Raw genomic sequence first — 19995 nt, forward strand, 5'->3', positions numbered from 1 at the left:
ACGGATTGGATAGGATTAGAAACGAGCTCATTAGAGGGACAGCCAAAGTTGGATGTTTTGGAAACAAGGTTTGAGAGAGCAGACTTCGATGGTTTGGACATGTTCAGAGATGAGAGTGAGTATATTGGTGGAAGGGTGCTGAGGATAGAGCTGCCAGGCAAAAGAGCGAGAGGAAGACCAAAGAAAAGGTTGATGGATGTTGTGGGGGGAGGACATGAGGACAGTGGGTGTTAGAGAGGAGGATGCACGAGATAGGCTTAAATGGAAAAAGATAACACGCTCTGGCGACCCCTACTGGGACAAGGCGAAAGGAAAAGAAGAAGAAGAAGAGCTATAATTGCAATATCATTTTTTCTTGGAAATATGTCATTTTAATGTTTTCGGCCGAGGGAAATGTTATCGTCATGCGCGGTACCCTTGTTTCTGTGGCCAGCAGGTGGAGAGGAGACACAGGAGGCTGTACGTTTATATTGTTTACAGCAAAAAACCTTTCAATTGCTTCACCAAACAGTCAGTTCAACTCACAGATTTTGCTCTTTCTTTAGTTTATTTCTTTCAGGGCGATATACTGTCACTACAATTCCAAGGGGTAATTAATGGGACTACAACAAAATTGTGATGTGCGATTCATTTGCCAAATGTCTGCGTAAAAGATGACTCATCCTTATCTTTGTTCAGTTTGCAGCAAACCTGTGTCAAACTACATTTTTGTTCCTTTGGTGAGAGATGCGCGCCGAGGCCTGTTATAGGTCATGTTTACTAGCAGTTGGTTAGCCTTCGTCAGTTTGTAGCACTTGTTGAGCATGGCAAATTGGACAATTATTGTGAAGGTCACAGCCCTGCAACCTTGAGGCATTCACCAATAGCCTTCTGTGGAGTCTCTGATAGTTTCACCTGAATTTTTTTTAAGGACATATCAAAAAAAAAAAATGCCAAGAACATAGTTTCTTCTCAGTGTGGCTGATGGCCTCTGTCGATGGCTATCCAATACAAAAATGAAACAGCTGGCTCTCTTTTGTTTTTTTAAGTGGTTGACGTACACTATCACATTGCAACATCGGTGTTTTCTGACCATACCTTTTTCTTCTTCCAATGAGCCATGCCTGAGGCTTCTGACATAACATAGCTATTGCATCTGCTCTGCACCGCTCGTTGTTCATATCGTATTACACGCCATGCACTTTCCTTCGCGTAAACAACACGGCATGTGTGCTTTCTTTTAGAGTGGATTGTTTTTCTAATTGTCAACTTTCCAACCTTTTCAGCACTCTAATTTCTCTGTTTTGTTTTCTTCCCAGTGGAGAAATGTATGAGCTCCATGCAGATGGGTACCCAGATGGTGAAACTCCGTGGCAGCTCCAAGGGACTGGTGCGTTTCTTCTATCTAGACGAGCACAAGTCCTGCATCCGCTGGAGGCCGTCGCGCAAGAATGAAAAGGCCAAGAGTGAGTCCTTTTTTTGTCTTTACTTCTGTGTTCATTTAGTATATGGAGAAAACTGCAATATTTCATGGGCCAGGCTTCCCTCCTCTTAGTATATTTCACATTTCGTTAAGTCTAGATAAAATAGACTCGGCAGTTGCATCAACTACTGCGATTAAATGAATTCCATCTCATATAAGATTTCATGACCGCACTGGAGGTTGAAGTGTTTTATTTTTTTCTCTATTTTGAGGGTAAGAATAGCAAATGATAGTCAAGCCTATTGCAAAACTTCCTTTCACATCTGTATTGAGATAAGCGCCAGCTAGTGAGCATAAGCAGTGCGGACAATGGAAATGACATGAATATCGAGTTTGCGGTAGATGCTTTCCTGATTCATTTCAGCTACACTTCCCTCCAAAAGTGTTGAAACAGCAAGCCCAATTTCTTTGTTCTTGCTGTAGACGACAAACCGTCGAAGTTGGACATCAGAAGATGAAAATGAAACTAGATGTTAACAGTTCAGTATTTATTTACAGGTACTAACTTTAATTGGTGAACTTGAACTAGTGTCACTTCAGAGACAAGTTAGTAGAGCGCATAATCTGTAAATAAATAAAAATGTTAGCAGTCATATTGGAACAGATAGATCTAAAGTACACTGCAATAAATATGACTTACAGTAGAGCATGATTTACTAAGTTTCCAAATAACAGTCGCTAAGTACGTATTCAAGTTAACATATTGCATGCACTGTTCGTGGGTGTGTTGTCGGAGATCGACTAAGACTGTGATTTTTTTTTTTTTTTTTTTTCAACAATTCCAAACAGCAGGTGCTAAATTTGCTTGCACGCATTGTTGGCAGGAGGTGCAAAAGTGTTGACCATTTCCACTTATCACTATTGATTTAAAAAAACAAACAAAAAAAAAAAACACACATTTGTTTAGCAAATTATATTGGAAGTAAATGTATTTTATTTGTTTCTTTTGAGACAATAGAAAATGTAATTGCTATCTGTTAACCTTGAAAAATTTTCTCCCAGTTCGATGCTGCGGTTTTTTTTTTTCTTTTTTTGTTTTTGGGGTGTGGCCCCCCATTCATCTAAAGCACAGGTGTCAAACTGAAGGCCTGTTGGCCAGATCTAGCCCGCCAGGTGATTTTATGTGGCCTGCAGAGGCAAATCATGTGTGTCAACTTCCATGATTTTTTTTTCTTTTTTGTTCAAATCTATACCAAAATTTCAAATATCATAAATGATAACGAGATATTACAAACATTTTTGTGTTGCCAAACAACAATAGTTTGGAAAAACCCTTGATTTGTGATTCCAAAACTAGTTCATAAATTTAATGTGTAACTATGATAAGGCGGTTAAAGATTTTTATCATTCCACAGCCATAATGGCCGTTTGAGGGTAACTACTGGTATAATGTGGCTTGTGACAGAAATGAGTTTGACACCCCTGAAGTTTTACTGCCGCAACACTGCCAGTGTCAATGAAAGTCGGGCACCATGATGTGTTGCCTTAATAGAATAATCACCCCACTGCAACTTATCAAAATAGTACATAACAGCAACCTGGTGTATATTATTTTATTTATGAGCTTCAGTAAGGAAAAACATTCTACCCATTGTGAAAGCCACATGGGAGGATACAATATACAGCAGCAGGATATCAAGTGTCTGGATGAAGAATATATTATGCACTTGTAAGCTTCGTTTCTCTTTTTTTTCGTCAAGTATGGTGCAGAATTGAAAATCGAGTTATATCGGTGCATTATGTATGGATGAGCATGTCACCAATGTTTCATTCATGTCCTGTGGAATGAATGAACATCGTGGTTCTCCAAAACACAACATCTGTGTGGTTTTCTCATATGGCGTACAAAGAACATAAATGAGGTCTGTTTTTTACATGTTGTGATCTGAAGCAAAAATACAATTGCTGTACTGTGTGTACAGTATTCAGTACCTGTAAAAAATTGCACACAACCTTTCTCAAGTTATTGCAAGAGATGGAGTGGCCACATTTTGACTGGTACGCAAATGTATTATGTATTCTTTCTCAGCAACAGTCCTCTTTGTGAACCTGTTGTTGTGTTGGCGAGTCTCTTGTGTATTACTGGTGTATCAACCAAGATGTATGATGAGCACATTTTCAAACCCGACAGACAATTGAAACATTCTCCTTGACATTATAAAATTTTAACAATCAATAATGCATTTTATTTTCTCTCAAAAATCATTGTTGTGTCTATTGTCTGTAAAGTAGAGACTCCAGAGCCTTTCATTTACCAAACAAAAAAAAACTAAGATTGTTCTTCCTCTCTGTTTCCTCCACCAGTCTCCATTGATTCCATTCGGGAAGTGTGTGAGGGGAAGCAATCTGAGATCTTCCAGCGTTATGCTGAGGGCTGCTTCGACCCCAACTGTTGCTTTAGCTTGTACTACGGAGAGCACATGGAGTCCCTGGATCTTGTGTCTGGCACCGGTGAGGAAGCACGAACCTGGATCACGGGCCTCAAATATCTAATGGCAGGAATCAGTGACGAGGACAGCCTGGCCAAGAGGCAGCGCACTCGAGACCAATATCCTTTTTGATTGTATTCCTAGCTGAGATGCTGCACGTAGTTTTCAACATCAATTATTTATTGCACCGTTAAAAAATATCAGAAATATTGGATGGTGAATATTCTCATTCATCCTGGTCATTTCATTGTCAGGGCAGCGAATTGATTGCAACTGGACTGTTCTGTACATTTCACTATATCTTGTTGCCAAGTTTCTTTAACTCCGCTTGCTCTTACATGGCTAAAACAAACGTTCACCGAGGCTGACAAGAATGGCGATGGGAGTTTAAGCATCAGTGAGGTCCTCACACTCCTGCATAAACTCAACGTCAACCTACCCCGACAGAAGGTTAAACAGATGTTCAAGGTACGCTGCAGGATGTCGTCATTTTATAATGTCTTCAATTGCTTTACTATTTGTTTGTCACTGTTATTGCTGATCATTTCACCTATGCCTTATTTTTCACAAGATTAAAATTCAATGCATCAATTGGGCCAAGCTGACCTACATACTGGACCTGCATTGTTCTAAGCTTTACACTCTCACACCATAGGATAGTGTAGCCAGTCACTCACATTTGACGACCGCGCTCGCTCGCCTCCGTGCTCGCAAATCTGCGCAGCCGAGCATTAAAAATCACGCGTGTAAAATTTGTTACGAGTAGAAAAAAAGATATTGAAAGACGTTGCTTATTTGTGTAGTCTTGACATTAATTTACGTGTTTATTTCATAAACGTTGTTAACAAAACAAGCCTGCTCCTAAACAATCAGTATTCAATCGGAAACAGGAAATGGAAGTTAACCATTCTGAGCATGTATGGAAGTTAGGCCAAAAGCGCATATTCAGAGCTGCTTCACGTACTGCGAGCGCATTTACGTTGAAAGTCATTAACATCATAAGCCATGTCAAAGGAAATTCAGTTACACCAGGGGTGCTCATTGCGGTGATTGCGAGGCGGTGGGACAGCGTGCCCCCCCCCCCCCCGAAAAAAGACGTTAGACTATCATCTACCTCGTTGCTTGATTCAGGTGTGGCCAATACGTCAAGCGCACGCACATAAAGGCACGTTCTAGCAAGCCGGCCTCCTATTTACGGCAGTCCCGCGATGCGTGCCCCCCCCCCCAACAATTTTTTTTTACGATTGCCGACAGGTATGTTTGTTCCAATGTATCGCTAGCTTGTTTCCACTAACGCTGATTATGTTGAACTAAACTTTCAGCATCTTCATTACATTGCGGGTATGGACCGTTCATGTTTATTCCTTGACAGGCCTGTGCATTTAACTTTTCTTCAGATAACATTTGTCAGATCAAGAATTTTTATTGATGAAATTTTTAAAATACCGTTTTATATCATGTTCTACTCATATCAGTTGAAATTGTGAATTATCATTTCTGAGTTTGAATTTTTTTTCCATTTTCATTGTTTATTTTATTTTTAATTTACAGTTATGTAAGTTATTTTAAGGTCTTGAGATTCTATCCCTAATCACACCCGCAACTTTATCTGCGAGTATGACCGACCACACGTGTACATTTTTCAAATGTGAGTGACTGCTGTAGCTGAGGTTTATATCTCATCAGACGGTTGCTAACTGTTAATGGTACAGTTTATTTTGGTAACCGTTACAATATTTTAACATTTAGAAATGGGAAAAGGAGGGGGAAAAAGCATTTCTACTGTTTGCACAACTTTTTTCAGTTCATAGTTCAGTTCATAGTGCAATCTAGCAATAGAATTCTTAAATCCTTTGCACTACATGTAGGCAATGAATGTTGCCAACTTCAAACATGCCATGCATTTTGATATGTACAGAATTAACATGAGCAATTCACTGAGCGTGACAAGGCTTAGTAGGCCACTGGAGACTGAAGTTGGATCTAATTGTACACAACAATTTATGAAAAGGCACTCTAGGCACTTTGACAAATAGCAAACATCTGTCGTACTTGTTGTGGCACATGACTCAGTCACTAGCTTTCCTCATCAGAAAGATGAGCACATTGCCACATTAAGCGCTATGTTCTAGCTTCCGCTCACAGAGCCAGCGAGCCTGCTCACTGGACTAAGTCCAGGGCCCTGTTGACGGGCATCCATATGGTGCTGTTGTGACACAGATGGCTTCTAATGTAATGCTAGGTAAACACAGGAGACCAATCTGTCTCTGTGTGTTTGAAGATTGATGAAGATTTGAGTGTCGACAATCTCGGCTCATTTCTTGGCTTAACCTATTTACAGCGAACCACCTGTGGAGTTGATCCCTTTCCCAGTTTCGAAGATGATAACTGCCAGTTCCCTCAATAATCCACGCACAGTTCAGAGTAATCAATGCACATTTTGTATGCTCAACTGCGCCAACATTTTGATTTGAAATGGGGAGAAAAAAAATTGTGGTTGAAGTGTAGACATTTAGGTTTCCCAAAAATATGTTTACCACAGCGCCTCGTAATTTCAGTGGCTCAAATATATTTTGACACTTGGGATAACTCAATTTACTTTGCAAAACTTGATTGCAAATCCTTTGCAGGCAATGACCTCATAAAGTGAGGAGCCCATAGACATCAAGAAATTATAAGTTTTCTCCTTGGAGATTTTTGAAAAGCATCACTGCATAAATATAGTACACTCAAATGGGTCAGGAGGGGTCTTTTTCCTTCTCCATACTTTTCTCAGACGATCATTTGTTAGAAGTAGTCGTCGGTTTGTTCTTTCTATTTTCTGTTGTTGAAAGTTACCAGTGGGTTTGAACAATTTGGAGGAAAATAATCAATTTTGAACTTATTTTGAATTTATTTACATCGTCCCATGAAATGTCACAAGAAAATCACACAATTTAGTCATCCAATAACAAAGCCACTTCACTCTTGAATCTAAAAATTTAACTAGGTGTGTAGAAGCTAAATTCAAAGGAGACGTTTTTTTTTTAATGTGACATGCTCTCAGGAAAATACCCGAAATATAGAAAAAACTATAGCACACACCATATTTATTTTCTTGATGTAATGACTAATTCTTTAAGACATTTTGAGGGGGTGGCCATGCCTCATGCAAGTGAAGCCAGTACAAGCAGAGGCGCTGGAGAATGTTATGCAAAACATGCTACAGCGTGTTTGGCAGGCGAATCGTGTCGTGTCACAAATCGTGTCCATATTAAACGTCGGTTACAAAATCTATATCCTTCTGAATGCGATTTGTCAGGTACAATTCTCTGTGACTGTACAATAACAAGTTCATACTTTTTTTTTTTTTTTAAAGATTCAAATATATGTAGTTGACCCATTTCAAAACTTTAATCAGATATCTATACTGTATATTTATATTCTACAGATGAAAATCCGTAATGCTACATCGGGAAGTCTTTGTTGGCAGAAATAATGAAAAAGCATTCTGTAAAAAAATAAAGATGACCCAGAGGGGAAACTGTAGAGTTTCAGATTAACTGGTGTCATATAAAGGACAAAATAATGGGACCAATGTGTTTTATTTCAAATGTTTCTCACTTTTTTACAAATAATTTAGATTATTTAAGATTCTGTTTTGGTTGCCAAAGTAGTCTGATGCCTTGGCCTGTAGTAGTAGTAGTAGTAGTAGTAGTGCTGTATTGTAAATGGGAGCAAAAAAAAAAAAAAAAGAAGACGACTTCCCTACTGCTGCTTTGCTAAATGATTTATCACAGTAGACGTGTAAATGTAGCTGAGAAGGAAAAACTCTGTTGGAAGAGGCAGCTACAGCAATTCTTACTAATGAAATAATCCATATTAGCCGCTGAGCTAAAACGCTGAGCAGTAGCCCGCTAACAAGTTAAGTGCTTGCTTCATAAATAATGAATTGGAAAGAGCAAGGCTAGATTGATGTTTGGTGTCCAATGAAAGTAGTTCTCAAGATGAGCATTTCCTATGGTCTTATCCATGAAAGACGTGTTCTCCTTAATAAGAATGATTCTGAAAAGTGTTCCTCCAGAATTGGGATTTAAAAATAGAAAATAAGCGTGCTGCCTGGGCTTTGTTTTCAGTATATTTCCATGCTCAAAACTATGACTGTTTCATATGAAAATATGACAAGAGAATTTGGACCCCATTTTTTTTAATAATCGCGGCATATTTCTAAATGACAAAGTACCATGCTTGAAGCTTTGCATCTACCTGTTGTGCAGGAGGCCGACACGGATGACAACCAAGGAACTCTGGGATTTGAAGAGTTCTGTGCCTTCTACAAGATGATGTCGACTCGCCGAGACCTGTACCTCCTCATGCTCACCTACAGCAACCACAAAGACCACCTTGATGCAGATGACCTGACCCGCTTCTTAGAGATAGAGCAGAAGGTAGTCACATGGTTATGTTTAAAAAGGAGACTTAGCTACTACCGCACGCGATACATTTCGCCCTCGAAGAGCACGTCTATGCCGTTCATCCGAATTCCAGAAAAGTCAGAGTTTTGGATCATTTGGCGGAATATAAGCAAATGGGTGGATTCTATACATTTCAGAATTCATATGACCACTGTCAGCAGTAACATCATGACTTAGCACCAATGTCCCAAATACAGTGAAGACAGAAAGTATTTGAACACCCTGCTATATTGCAAGTTCTCCCTCTTAGAAATGATGGAGGGGTCTGAAATTTTCATCATAGATGTACGTCCACTGTGAGATTGATAATCTGAAAAAAAAAATCGAGAAATCACAATGTGTGATTTTTTTTTTTTTTTTTTTTACCATTTCTTGATGTGATTCAGCTGCAAATAAGTATCTGAACACCTGTCTATCAGCTAGAATTCTGACTCTCAAAGACCTGTTAGTCCGCCTTTAAAAGTCCATCTCCACTCCATGTATTATCCTGAATCAGATGCACCTGTGTGAGGTCGTTAGCTGCATAAATACACCGGTCCACCACATGCAATCAGTAAGACTGAAACTTGTAACATGACCAAAGAGCTGTCCAAAGACACCAGAGGCAAAATTGTACAACTCCACAGGGATGGAAAGGGCTACGGAGAAATTGCCAAGCTGCTTGGTGATAAAAGGTCCACTGTTGGAGCAATCATTAGAAAATGGAAAAAGCTAAACATGACAGTCAATCTCAATCGGGGTGGAGCCCTATGAAAGAAATCACCCCGTCGGGTCTCAATGATCCTTAGAAAGGTGAGGAATTAGCCCAGGACTACACGACAGGCCTTAGTCAATGACCTAAAAAGAGCTGGGACCACCATTTCCAAGGTGAGTGTTGGCAATACACTAAGACGTCATGGTTTGAAATCATGCATGGCACCGAAGGTTCCCCTGCTTAAACCAGCACATGTCAAGGCCCGTCTGAAGTTTGCCATTGACCGTTTGGATGATATAGAGGAGTCATGGGAGAAGGTTTCATGGTCAGATGAGAGCAAAATTGAACTTTTTGGTCATAATTCCACTAACTGTGTTTGGAAGAAGACAAATGATGAGTTCCATTCCAAGAACACCATCCCTAATGTGAAGCATGGGGGTGGTAGCATTATGCTTTGAGGTGTTTTTCTGTACATGGGACAGAACGACTGCAATGTATTAAGGAGAGGATCACCGCAACCATGTATTGTGAGATTTTGGGGAACAACCTCTTTCCCTCAGTCAGAGCATTGAAGATGGGTCGTGGCTGGGTCTTTCAACATGACAATGACCCGAAGCACACAGCCAGGAAAACCAAGGAGTGGCTCCGTAAGAAGCATATCAAGGTTCTGGCGTGGCCTAGCCAGTCTCCAGACCTAAACCCAACAGAAAATCTTTGGAGGGAGAGGAAACTCCGTGTTTCTCAGCGACAGCCCAGAAACCTGTCTGATCTAGAGAAGATCTATGTGGAAGAGTGGGCCAAAATCCCTCCTGCACTGTGTGAAAACCTGGTGAACAACTACAGGAAACGTTTGACCTCTGTAATTGTTTCCTCAGGTGTTCAAATACTTATTTTCTTCACTGTACATTATTGGCCAAAAATGTCGGTGTGATAAAACTGCCTTCATCGCAGTTGACAGATGATTATGAGCTGACCCGGAGTGGTTACTTTCCCTCTCCGTACTCATTTTTATTCCCAGCTGTTTTACAGTGACAACTGGCTTAATTTTGGAGATAAATTTACTTTGGATATGTGGAAGGGTGAATGAAAACAAACATTAGGTTATACTGCTGAAGTGGTGCCTGGTGTGGGAAAATTTAGATGGCAAGAGGGTTCCACATAAGGGAAAATTTGTAAAGCTTTTTCTCCTCTCTCATTAAACCACTACACTAAGAAATGGGGGACAAAAAAAAAGAGAGTTAATAAGCATGACTGCAAGTTGTTCATTCAACAGCCAGACTGTGCTTCTTCCTCTAGTTAGTGTTCTGGCAGGGCTTTTTAAAGATGCAGAGTCATTTTCAAGGGAGAATGCTGTTCGTAAAATGCAAGATCTGATTCTTATTCCCAGCATCTGATAATGAGTTGGTACTTGCTGTTTGTGAATAATTGAAACCATTTTGCAAAATGATTTATATTTGAATCCCACTATGCAGCATAATTGTCTCCATTTGTATCAATAAGTCCCCTCTCAGATATAATATTCATTTTTGAGGGTTCAGAGTGTGGACAAGAGTTTAAGTTGTATTATATTAGAGATGACATAAATGACTGACTGAAATGTAATGTTCCCATGGTTTTTTTTCTCATTTTCCCCCTTCAGTGGTCTAAAAACTACAATATACTTTATTGCTAATGTATTTGCTCACCTGCCTTGACTCACATATTATCTGAACTGACATCCCCTTCTTAATTAATGGGGTATCGGTCCACATTTCACAGCTGTAATAGCTTGAACTCTCTCCACAAGGGGCAGGAGTGTGTGTTAGGAATTTTTGACCATTCGTCAAGAAGTGCATTTGTGAGGTCACACAGTGATGGTGGACGGGAAGACCTGGCTCGCCGTCTGCATGCTAATGCATCCCACAGGTGTTCTATCAGGTGGATGTCTGAACTGTACAGGCCAGTCAAGTTCATCCACACCAAACTCTGTCATCCGTGTCTTTACGGACCTTGCTTTGTTCATGAGTCCACAGTTGTGTTGGAACAGGAAAGGGCCATTCCCAAACTCTTCCCACAAAGTTGTGAGGAATAAAGTCCAAAAGCTCTTGGTATGCTGAATCCTCGCTGAGTTCTTTTCAGTTTGTCAGTTTCTAAGATGAATGAAAGAGTTTGGTGTGGATGCTCTTGACGGGCCTGCACAGAATCCTGGCCTCAACCCGACAGAACACCTAAGGGAAGAATTAGAGTAGAATGACAACCAGGCCTTCTTGTCCAACATCAGTGTGTGACCTTCCGAATGTGCTTCTAAAAGAATGGTAAAAAAAATCCCATAAACACACTCCCAAAACTTTTTCAGAAGACTTCAAACCCTTATATAATTAGAAAGTGGGCAGATATATTGAATGCTTTGGATTAGCAATGGGATACTACTTAAAGGGCACGGCTTCAGCTGCGGTGGCTCATCTTCGGCGCCGTGGTGGCTTATCACGGTGCCGAGCTGGGCCGCTTTACGCTGTTGTCATCGCATGCGGCTGAGTGCGCCGTTGCCGACAGGGTTGTTCATTGCTGCCGCCGTCGTCCGTGATGAACAACACCGCCGATGGCGGCAGTGATAATGACTTGTGATAGTGACTTGTTTATGGCGCACTCAGCCGCGAGCGACGACAACACTGTAAAGCGGGCCAGCTCAGGGCCGTGATAAGCCACCTCAAAGCTTTGCTAACTCGGTTGTGTGATGTTCTCTTCTTCGAAAAGAGCTTCCGTGTCAGAAGGGGCATGTTCGTCTCCTATAGTCGGGTCCTCAGCGTCTTTTCAATGGGGAATGTCCGGGGTGACGTCAATGACAGGAGATGCCCCCACTATGGCGACCACTTGGATGTCGAATGACACTTCTGCAATTTTGCGCATGGATGACGCGCTCTCCGCTCATATTTATTTTTTCCTATAGACATTGAAGTGAATAATGTTATATGTATTTTTCATTATATCTATTTTAGAATGTTTATAAGGATGAGAAATGACCTTTAAGTTCATTTCATTCAAGGCAGGTGAGCATACACTTTTGGCAATATAGAAAATCAGTAGATTTGTGGTGTTCAAAATTTCGTTATTTTATAATTCTGTAAAATTGACCCAAAAAAAAGTTGTGGGAAAAGCATAATGTAAGAAAAATTACTTACGACTTGCAATATTTGATTTTTCCTCATTTAACATTTTGTCATACTTTATGTACCTATAGTAAAACACTGTATAACATATGTGCTCAAAATGTTAGTATCACAGGGCAAAAAAAGTTCAATGTAATATCTGATTTTGTGCTTGAAAAGATGTGTATATCACCCCGTGGAACTGATTTCCAACCAGGCCAGGATCCACAATCGGTCATAGTGAACACAGTGACTGACCTAGCATTGGCCGACCCCATTTAAAACATCAATCCACATGACCACTTCACTCTCGACAGCAGTAAGCACAGAGAAAATTGGCTCAATAGTTGGGAGGCAGTCATTCAAATGACATAATTCCCTTGCTAATAACAACAACAATAAATCCTTCAAATAACGGATTAATATTGTACTACATTGCATACATGCAATGCATTGTTTGACCTGGACGTCCTTACTTTATAGATGACCAAAGTGAGCAAGGACCATTGTCTGGAGATAATCAACAAATTTGAGCCGTGTTCAGAGAACCAGAAGCAAGGGGTTTTGGGAATTGATGGTAAGAATACTCACATTCTTGATTAAACTTGCGCATTTTGTATGACTTTTTTTTAGTCAATTAGCAGTGTTTTTTTTTTTTTATTCCAGATGGATAATTACTATCTAATGCACCATCAATTGGGCTTTTTTTTCTCCTGCTGCAATTCTTTACCCCAATTCTCCAAACAATTGATATTCACACATTGTGCTTGACCAACCAAAACCGTACCATTTGCTAGAAATCTGAGACCTGTGATCCTCACTATAGAGTATTAATGATTTCTCCATTCTTATCCACAGAATAACAAAACAAAATGAAAAACAATGTTTGATCAGGTGTGTCTTGAAAAAATAATGTGAAATGTCTTGAGTAGAGGCATCATGCTGCACAGTTCATCTCTAGCACCAGATATAGCCCATAAATCTTGAGTTTTAGATTTATTTATTTTTTTACCTATAAGCCATACATAAAATATATGAAACAGTAACAAATTTTCAATATTATTTAGAGCAAATCCACAACTTGACCCTTAAACTCACAGTATGTTGGATTACTTGACTATACTTCAGAAAAGGTGCATGACACTAAAACCTGGATCAGATTGGTGCCTAACAGAACTTTAATCTTCTTTCAGGGTTTACAAATTACATGCGGAGCCCTGCAGGGGATATCTTCAACCCAGATCACTACAACGTTAACCAGGACATGAGCCAGCCGCTATGCAACTACTTCATTGCGTCCTCACACAACACCTACCTGATGGGAGACCAGCTCATGTCCCAGTCCCGAGTCGACATGTATGCCTGGGTGCTGCAGGCTGGCTGCCGCTGTGTTGAGGGTAATTGAGTCCCTTCACCTTTAATTGCACTATTCAAGGACAGTTGATGCAATGAAAGGCAAAATAAGCACAACATGTATAAAATGGTGACACGATGGACAACAGGTTTGCTCTGTGGCCTCACAGTTCTGGGAACCGGAGGTCAAATCCTAGACTCCCTTTTGTGGAGGTTGCATGTTCCCCCCTCCCCGCGTGGTTTTTCTCTGGGCATTGCTCCAAAGTTATCACTGCTCCATTTTGGAAAATCTTTGCACCTTTGGTTTATTTTGTTACTTTGTGACATTTGAAATGTCAGAAAATGGACAAAACCGATCATTTTCATCTCGATCAGCTGAAAGTCACACGATCGATCGACCCTGGTTTTCGATCGTGTGATCGGATTGGGACATCCTTTAAGTAATATTTATTAGTTTTTAAGTTATAAAATGACATCTGACTCAAAAGATAATACTTCAAAAGTGGTACTGAAAATCGTTAAGAACATTTAGAAAAATCAAGTGAGTTTTTTTAATACAACTAACAGAAATATTCAATTACTTAATGTATATAAATGCATACAACCTACCAATCGACCCGCCTACTTGTAGACGGGGCATGCTGCCATGTTCTACTTGAGGCTCTCAAGGTGTTAAAATACACAGATGTGATGTTGGAGGCCTGCAATTTCTTTGGGCACACTGTATTACCAATAAGGAAGGGGGCATCATTAAAAAAAAAAAAAAAAAAAAAAAGACTTAAAAGATGATGTTATCAGATTGGACCTTCATCAGTTGGTTATGGTATGAACGATGGTCTAGAAATGAGATTGGTGTGGTTTGATGTCACACTATGTAAAAGGTTGCAAGGGGTATTTTGGGACTTTACACGGTCCGACCACAAGTCAAACTGATGCAAGATTGGCTTCCTCTTTGGTTTGGCAGTGGGCTAGTCCTGCTTTTGAAAAAGAAGCGCCGCTGATTGACAGGTCTTTCTTCTGAACAGTGGACTGCTGGGATGGTCAGGATGGCGAGCCCATTGTTCATCACGGCTATACTCTCACCTCCAAGATCCTCTTCAAAGATGTTATAGAAACCATCAACAAATATGCCTTTGTCAAGAATGAGTGAGTTACAAAACACACAAAAATAATCATATGGTGATATAGTGCTGTTCAAAATCCCAGAAAAGAAAAACATTTCATCTTCCTAAGAAACATGAAACAGCTCGTAAAACAAAAGATGCACTGTGTTTTGAAAAGCATTTGGTAAACAACCCCAGCAACATACAATAATATGGCACTATGTATTCAGTGTTGATTTGACAGGCTTTTGTATTATAAACCTGTGAAGGGAAAGATTTGCGTTTACAACCATCGAATGATAGTATTTCCATGTGGTGTATTGTTTTTCTTGTAGCTCGTGGATGAGAATATTTTTGATCAGGATAAATGTCCACGTCTAATATAACTACTGCAATACACAAAAAATACGATGTTGACTCCGTATACTCTGACAACTATGACACTTTGGGGTGTGCTGTAGGGTTGAGTTGTAGATAAATATGTCAAATACTGCTTTAGTGCAAGACAGGATGACCATTGAGGCTGTTTTAAGCACGTTGTTCAAGCAAGGTGGTTGTTCATAAATTCAAAGAACGGGAGTGTGCCCAACCTTTCGTAGCACTGCACACTTAAAGCACTCGTCAGATTGAAAAGTATCCTAAATTTTTGTTTTTTAACACTAATAAAATGATTTGAATCATGAGCAACCATATGGCCCTTGCTTACAGAAATGCTTTGATGTATTTCACCACCTGCAAGAAAAACGGGGCAACGTGACGGCTTGAGAAATCTTTCAAGACGGTTAAGGCTGACCGTTGCATTTTGGATTTGCATTTGAGGAATTTCAAACAGATTTTTTTTTTTTTAACGCAAATTTGACCTGACTTGAGAGTGTGGAAATTAATCGAGCATAGCATTCAAACACAAAAATGTTTTCTTTTTTCTGTCTAGGAATGCAAGTAAATACCTTTTAATTTGACATCAGTAGCCCATTTTGTAAAAAATCGGGTTGGGAAATTGCAAATCTGGATATATGGATGTAAGTACGAATACGGATAAAACCATGTAAAAGGGGCATCAAACTGGTGGAGAGATGCTAGTCTGCTTGCTGGCTACTACCGAGCTGCCCTTGAGCAAGGCATTTTCTCCGCAAGCCAAGCTCAAGTGGTGCAGGGCTCTCTGCCATTGTGTATGTGTGTAATCTGGTTCAGTGTGTGTCGTGCAACATAAAGTATACAACAGTGTGTGTGAGATTAATTTTCCCTTGCGTGAGAATAATGAGTATATTAAACATAATTCTGTAACGCATAACCTTTTCAGGGTCATGTTTGAGCTACTGTAGTTCTAATCCCATCTGATTTAAGCAATATTACTACAATACTACTACTGGGCAATAGAAGGTGACCAGTAATCTGGTCATTTTTTTTCAGATTTGCAAAAGTCCTCTGGCAATTTAGAGCAGTTTCAAATGACTTAAAATAAAAGTCTGTGGTAGCAACCATTGTGCAAACGGCGCAGAGACTTCAGCAAATGTATGCAGTTCAAAGTGACTCATAGTGCGGTAGTCTGGAACATCAATTGTGCAAATGGACTACTACTACTACATATAATAATAATAACTAATAGTATTAGTAATAATAATGATATAAGTGTGAATATTTCTCTTGTAGTTTTATAAACAAGTTACAAAAAGTGATATACAATCAACAATGAAACATTTTTAAATAATAAAGTAGCTACGCATAAATCAACAAAGAACCAAGATCAATAACTAACTAAATGTCAGGTGATAAAATAGTTTTTAGAAGCAAGTCTGTTTGAGGATGCAATGCAGAGAGTTCCATAGACGACGTGTTTGAAACCCAAGTGCTCAATCACTCTTGGAAACCAGGCGGGATTTATGAACTGTGAGTAAAGCCGTAAAGGACCATCTTAAAATCTATTCAGAAATTCACAGGCAGTCTGGGATGGGCAGCAATGGGTGGTGTGATGTGCGTGTGTCGTTTTTGTGCAGTTGAGAAGTCTAGTGAAAGCATTGTGTATCTATTTTAGCTATTTTTGTTGCACAAATGTAGCTGATCAAAGTGTAAGCGTCATAGATTCTTTAAAAATGCACAACTAGAGTAGGCACTGTGACATTTCACATTATCTGCCTTTGGGCTTTGTGGTGGTGGTGTGTGCTTTTTAACGCATTAACATCATGAGTCTCCCATGGGTGTTTAATGTGTACAGTTGTTGTGACCGTGGCTCATGAACAACTATCACATTTATCCATCACGCCACGGTAGCGTCCAAGTTTTACGTCAATTTGTCGTTGCCCTCTGTGTGCAAGGATGATCGATAACACATCCAAATGTCGAGAGGCAGTCATGTCTATATACACATGCCGAGAGAAGTACTGTACGTGCGCAAGGAGAGACCGCTCCCCCCGCCTTCTCGTTCAAGATAGCTGCATCAGAAGGTGATAATCCCATCGACATGCACACAGTCTGGAGGATGTGCAGAAAAGCTCTATTTTTAGAGGGAAAGGCAGAGAAATACTCCATTTGCTGGGATTTTTATTCTTTTGTGTTTTTTTTTTTTTTTTTTTTTTTGGAACCCACCCACTTGAAATCGGTCAAAAGAAGTCAAATCAAAGGATTCTTTTACATTCAAAGGACAATCAGATTTTCTAGTGACCAGATAAAGAAAGGCTCTGCAGGGGGCTGTCATGGGCAAAATTGGAATGAAAAGCTACAATCTCACTTGTGAAGAGTCCCACACCCTAGACGGCATAGACACAGCATAGACTCGGTTGTGGTTTAGTGTACAGTGGATATCACTGATCATTAAACACACTATTAAAATGCAATTGATGGTCATGCATGTAATAACATAAGCACAGGGGAAACCAAAAAATCTTGTTCTCTTTGTCCATCTCTGTACGGTGCAGATTCATAACCATGTACGTTAGTACATGGTTACAAAATGGTTACAAAATGAGTACGTTTCAAAATGTGTTCATTGGTCATTGTTGCAGCGACTGTTGATTAGTGGATAATTTTTTTTTTTTTGTACATTTTTTAATCTATCTCTCAACTTCTTTTCGTGACTGGGTCAAGATACAACCGAAAGAGAGACTATAATTATTTGCCCTTTGATTGTTGACCATTTCAGAATGATTGACAATTTGGTTTAGTGTGGAAATAATATTTGTCGCTGCATAGCAGAGGCAAAAAGAAACAATAGCTGCTGAAGTAAGACCCCTGCCATTTTACTGTCAGGTGCTATGATATTCAGTTCCGGCACTGGAGCAATGATCCGTGTCACATCCCATCATATTTCAACTCTCAATGTATATCAACCATCCAAAATAGATGACACATTTCTAAATCATATCAACCTTTTGGGCACAGGTGCATAACATTCCAAAGAAATGACACCCCGTTATGTGTATCTTTTCCAAGATTTCAATCTCCTAACACCAATCTCCCGCGTGTCACTTTCTGCCTCCGACCAGTTTCCCAGTCATCCTGTCCATAGAAAACCACTGCAGTGTCCCTCAACAAAAAAAGATGGCCCAGTACCTGATTGATATTCTGGGGGACAAACTCGATGTTTCCAACATCAAAGCAGAAGCGTCTGGATGGTTACCCTCACCAGAAAACCTTAAGGGAAAGATCCTTGTTAAAGTAAGTCAAGTGTGTTGATGAGCTGTAACCAACTTTGACCCAGAAGCATTAGACCTTGCCGTTTCAACCTACACTTCAAAGGTAGGAGATTCTGAAAACTGAAGTGGTCTTAATTGGTTAAGTTTGTGAAGCTACCGTTATGGCAACTTGAGCTGATGCTCTACTAATAAGTAAGAAAAATAATTTTCTGCAGTCAACTTATTTTTTAATGGTATCTGTACTTTATTTTGTATTTCTTTCTGATGACTTTGTAGTTCCATCCTGCCTTTGTCAAAATAGTGGCATTTTTTTTCAAATTCCGTAGATAAGGACACAACAAATATAGGGTTAAAAGTCAACTGTGGTTTAGATCTCCATTGATTGAGGTCTTGGGGCCTTTACTGTATAAGGCAATTATAAGGGAGACTGCAGCGATGTAGAGGAATGTGAACCGGGGAGGCATTGATTCTTCTTCTTTTTCTTTCGGCTTGTCGCGTTAGGGGTCGCCACAGCGTGTCATCTTTTGCCATCTCAGCCTATCTCATGCATCTTCCTCTCTAACCCCAACTGCCCTCATGTCTTCCCTCACCACATCCATAAACCTCCTCTTTGGTCTTCCTCTCGCACTTTTGCCTGGCAGCTCCATCCTTACCACCCTTCCACCAATGTACTCACTCTCTCACCTCTGAACATGTCCAAACCATCGAAGTCTGCCCTATCTAACCTTGTCTCCAAAACATCCAACTTTGGCTGTCCCTCTAATGAGCTCATTTCTAATCTTATCCAACCTACTGACTCCAAGCGAGAACTTCAACATCTTCATTTCTGCTACCTCCAGAACTGCTTCCTCTTGTTTCTTCAGGGCCACCATCTCTAATCCATGCATCATGGCCGGCCTCACCACTGTTTTATAAACTTTGCCCTTCATCCTGGCGGATACTCTTCTGTCACGTAGAACACCAGACACCTTCCGCCAACTGTTCCACCCCGCTTGGACCCGTTTCTTCACTTCCTTACTGCACTCACCATTGCTCTTTATTGTTGAAGGCCATAAATAAGAGAAACAAGATATTCTTTATTTATGTCCTGATTTAACTTCATTGTAAGCTGTTTTCACCTCTGAGAGGGTTGCGGTGAATGAATTCTAGTGCCAAATATTCCCCCAGCGACTCACAACGTTTCGAGTCGAGGTCAGCAGTGCCCCATCCCCACTATACACAGTGTCGATAGTGCACTGCTTCCCCCTCCTGAGATGGCGAACGGTGGGCCAGAATTTCCTCAAATCCATGAGGGATTCGTTCTCCATGGCCTGACCGAACTCATCCACATCTCAGTTGCTGTATTCTGCTTCTGTTGCCATCGGCTGCTTCAGGAGTCCCACAGACCAAAAAGTCCCGATAAGTCTCTTTCTTCAGCGGGACATCATCCCTCACTGCTGCGGTCTTATTGACAGTAATTGGCAGTATTTCTACTTAGGTACTGACTCTGAATACTTTGTCACTGTTACATCTCAGCTGACTTGGTTTGAGATGTGGGACCACTCGCTGGCCTGGTCAATAGTCAATCACACGGCAAAAACAACAGCAACCACTTTCACACTCACATTTGTGCCCGTTGGTGATTTACTATCTTTAATTAACCCGGCTTGCATGTTTTTGGAATGTGGGAGGACTCCTGAGTAATTGAAGAAAAACGAGGCGAGAGTTGTTGGAAAATGCAAACTCCCCACAAAAATTGCTGAAGCC

At 40.2% G+C, this 19995-nt stretch overlaps 1 protein-coding gene across 1 annotated transcript in view; it reads left to right on the top strand.

Annotated features, from left to right (window-relative positions):
• plch2a (phospholipase C, eta 2a) overlaps positions 1-19995 on the top strand; it is a 56637-nt gene that overhangs the window by 12990 nt on the left and 23652 nt on the right. Inside the window, exons 2-9 of the mRNA XM_061841425.1 lie at positions 1299-1445; positions 3767-4010; positions 4230-4359; positions 8148-8318; positions 12648-12741; positions 13358-13561; positions 14543-14663; positions 18100-18271. Of these exons, the coding sequence (XP_061697409.1) occupies positions 1299-1445; positions 3767-4010; positions 4230-4359; positions 8148-8318; positions 12648-12741; positions 13358-13561; positions 14543-14663; positions 18100-18271 (1283 nt within the window). The remainder of the gene's footprint in view (positions 1-1298; positions 1446-3766; positions 4011-4229; positions 4360-8147; positions 8319-12647; positions 12742-13357; positions 13562-14542; positions 14664-18099; positions 18272-19995) is intronic.

The sequence above is a fragment of the Syngnathoides biaculeatus genome, chromosome 2 (genome assembly GCF_019802595.1).
Source record: "Syngnathoides biaculeatus isolate LvHL_M chromosome 2, ASM1980259v1, whole genome shotgun sequence".
Classification (NCBI taxonomy): Eukaryota; Metazoa; Chordata; class Actinopteri; order Syngnathiformes; family Syngnathidae; genus Syngnathoides; species Syngnathoides biaculeatus.